Here is a 3258-nt window from a genome sequence, read left to right on the forward strand (position 1 = left end):
TTTTCTTTGCTAGCACATCATATTTATTATCTCAACAAGAATTCAAGACATCATACATGCATGCAGCATACACTGAAACATCTGGCCTGTATCCAAAATAGGCCTTTCAGAAAAACAAGCTCATGTTGATACAATCGTACAGCAGATCATTTGGAGAAGCAACACAAGGTCTCAGTGCCTAGGGAAGACATCATCAAGCTCTTGCTCATATACTGGCATTGGTCACTTAGATGTAGGTCTTTTTCCTGAGCTCATGGCGAGTGCTAGCACTCTCAACAACCCTCAGAGAAACATAAAAAACCTTCATGAAAAATAAATAGTCCTTACAGATCTAGATCAAAAAAAAAAAAAATACTGCAGTACTACTCAACTCAAATACCTCAAGGATAACGCATCCCCCAAAGTTTCAAAACATTCATGCCTGCTACAGCTTGAAATAGTGGTCGGGCTCTATGAGCCTCACACAAAGATTCCTACTGGATTTTAAAGCAGCACACACTGAGCAGAATACTTTTATTCAAATACATTTCAGCTATTAATGTGAATACTAATGCTGAATTTTCCTGAGTGCCCCAGTCAGGCCTGATCACTGTTTAGCTTCCTGAAGGCTTGGTAAGGACTTCGCAATGCACCAGGAGCCTTTCGGCTGAATTCAGGACTGCCTTTAACCAACAGCCCCACTAAGTTGCATGCGGAGCTAGCCTGGAAGCTGGTGTTTAGCCTAACAGAAACTCTTTGCATTTACTTTTTAATGCCTGAAAAACTGACTTCTGTACATGTCAGCAAAACATGTTACTTTGCAGTGCTAAGACGAATAACAATTATTCTTGAAACGTTATGTTCTCACTGAAGAAGCATCAGCTGGCTCAGAGGAGGAGGGAACTGGCCTCTGGCTCAAGCAAACAGCAAAGCTCCCAGTAGTGTCACTGGAACTGGGTTAGGTCCTATATACAGAAAGGAGACAAAGTCAGTCACCTTCTGCGAAGCAAAATCGGTGTTAACAAATAATAGTCCTATAGTCAGTTGTGGCGGAGTTTAAAGAGCTATGTAATGACAATTTTGCAAAGGCAGATTCAGAAGAACTAACTGAAAAAAATCATTACAAATATAGACGAGAATTCACTGGGCAGGAGAGAATGTAATTTGAGCTGACCCAGAATTCAAAAGGTACAAGTATGCACCTCTATAAAATGCAAAGGTATTTATACGCCAAAGCAGAGAGTACTAAGAAAAGCAAGAATATGACTTTAAATTACTTTTCCCACTACATCTCCTAAAAGAGATCGTTACTTTGCACATGTCTACATACTGACTTGAAGGCAATTACAAAACACATTCAGTTATTATAGCCATTTTCTTGCTAGCTTACAGCCCTGAAAAATACTGTTTATGTGTGACAGGCCCGACCAGAAGTGTTGCTGTTTGCTGCAGCTCCCTCAAAGCCAGCCAAGCGTAACCGCTCAGTGAGACAGACGTAACATCACCACCCACTGGATGAATTACAGCAGCTTCTCCATTCCAGAACCGAAATGAACCTACCATGAAATGAAATGGAAAGAGCCTCCACCTAAAAGTATCATCGCACTTTTAGAACTCCAAGGTTACTTTCTTGCACTAAAACTGTAACATTCAATTTTATTGACATCGTTTCTTTAAAGAGAGGTAGTTGCTTTCTTTGAAAAAAAACAATGTTCTCAAGAAAAGCTCAGATTTAACTTTAACATCAACTTCTATTGATAAGTTATTGTTACTTATAAAAATACATAGCAGTATTGTATTTTTCTCAAGAAATTCTTTTTAATATTGAAAGAATSCTTTCACCAAATGCACATACCTTAATGGCTGTATTTCTCTGTGTAATATATACWTATATATATCCCTTTTCATATTTAATGATATACTAAAGTATGCTCCCTCAGTGATGTATTATTTCCTTTATTTTCAGAAAGCATTATGCTTTCTTTTAGTTAATAGGATGTATTTTGTCATGACTTGAACAGTTCTTCGTACTACTTTTTGAGCCTAAACATCTAACATCCAATTAATAGTTCCATGAAATACTCATCTCATACAAGTGGGGTGCATATATATATATATATATATATATAAAATACACATGTAAATATATATACACACACATATATATAATATAATATAGACTAGAATTATGGAACATCTTGTTAATTCACAGAATCATAATTATTAGTCAGTGAAGCAACATCCTATAACAAATAACCTTTCAATAAAAGACCGTTTTAAATTAACGAGTGAAATAATCCCAACACCAGATCCCTGTCCAGCAGAATCTACGCTTTAGGAAAGAAGAACAGTTAGAAATGCGCATGGCAACTAGCTTTTGCCCTGCGTTGCGGGATCCTGTCTTCCAAGAGACGGACAGGTTTGGCTTGTTCCTTGTTCCTGGAGGTGCTGTGAGCCACTGGGTGAGGGGCAGCTGCGGGGCCCCGACGGTCAGGAGCGCCACACGGCGTTATCTTGCTTTCCACCTGTTATTCCCATATATCTGTATGCATCTGCGATAGCTGTAGTGTTCTCCAAAGAAATCGTGTTTTGACGGCCTTCCTTCAGCGGCTACAGGCAGCGAAATACAGTGGCAAAGAGATTTTCTCCATCTCCGTGGCCTAAGTGAAGTCTCTCATTCCAAATGCATCAGCCCAGGTCTCCCCTGCTTTCCCGTGTGCCGTGGCGGAGGCAGCTCACGTCTCCGGGCAGAACAGCTTTGCGAGGAGGTTGAGGATCTTCTGGCGCAGGTTCCACTTGTCCCCGATGCGGCGCAGCTGCATGGCGCACTCGGCCACTGCTTCCTGCTCTGCAAAGCACGCCGAGACGGGCCCTCAGCACCAGCAGCGCAGCCCCAGCTCCTCCCGCCCCGCGCCCACACGGTAACTCCAGCAGCCTCTGGGTTTTATTCTTTTAATTTTATTCTGGAGGAGAACTTTTCTGGGTTTAAATTTTTACAAGGGCCGGTAATTTYAGAAAAATTCTTTTTTTTTAATTTTTATTCTAGAAGAGATCTTTTCTAGTTTTAAATTTTTACAAGGGCTGATAATTTCAGCAAAACTTCCCCACCCCCCAGTTTTATTCTAGAGGAGATCTCTCCTGTGTTTAAATTTTTACAACAGATTTTTAAATTGTTTCCTATCAGTTTTTCAAAATTAAAAATCCCCCCCTCCCCCCGGTTTGGACAGTCGCTCTGTTTCGCTCCCCGGGAGCGGGGCCGCCCTGCCCTGCGCTGCCCTG

General features: G+C 41.0%; 1 protein-coding gene across 1 annotated transcript in view; it reads right to left on the bottom strand.

Moving 5' to 3' along the window:
• The window catches only part of PMAIP1 (phorbol-12-myristate-13-acetate-induced protein 1), a 9724-nt gene continuing 6466 nt past the window's right edge, over positions 1 to 3258 (bottom strand). The window contains exon 2 of the mRNA XM_026087178.1: positions 1 to 2851. Coding sequence (XP_025942963.1) covers positions 2715 to 2851 — 137 coding nt within the window. The 3' untranslated portion in view covers positions 1 to 2714. The remainder of the gene's footprint in view (positions 2852 to 3258) is intronic.

This window comes from Apteryx rowi, unplaced genomic scaffold (assembly GCF_003343035.1).
Source record: "Apteryx rowi isolate R43461 unplaced genomic scaffold, aptRow1 scaffold_71, whole genome shotgun sequence".
Lineage (NCBI taxonomy): Eukaryota > Metazoa > Chordata > Aves > Apterygiformes > Apterygidae > Apteryx > Apteryx rowi.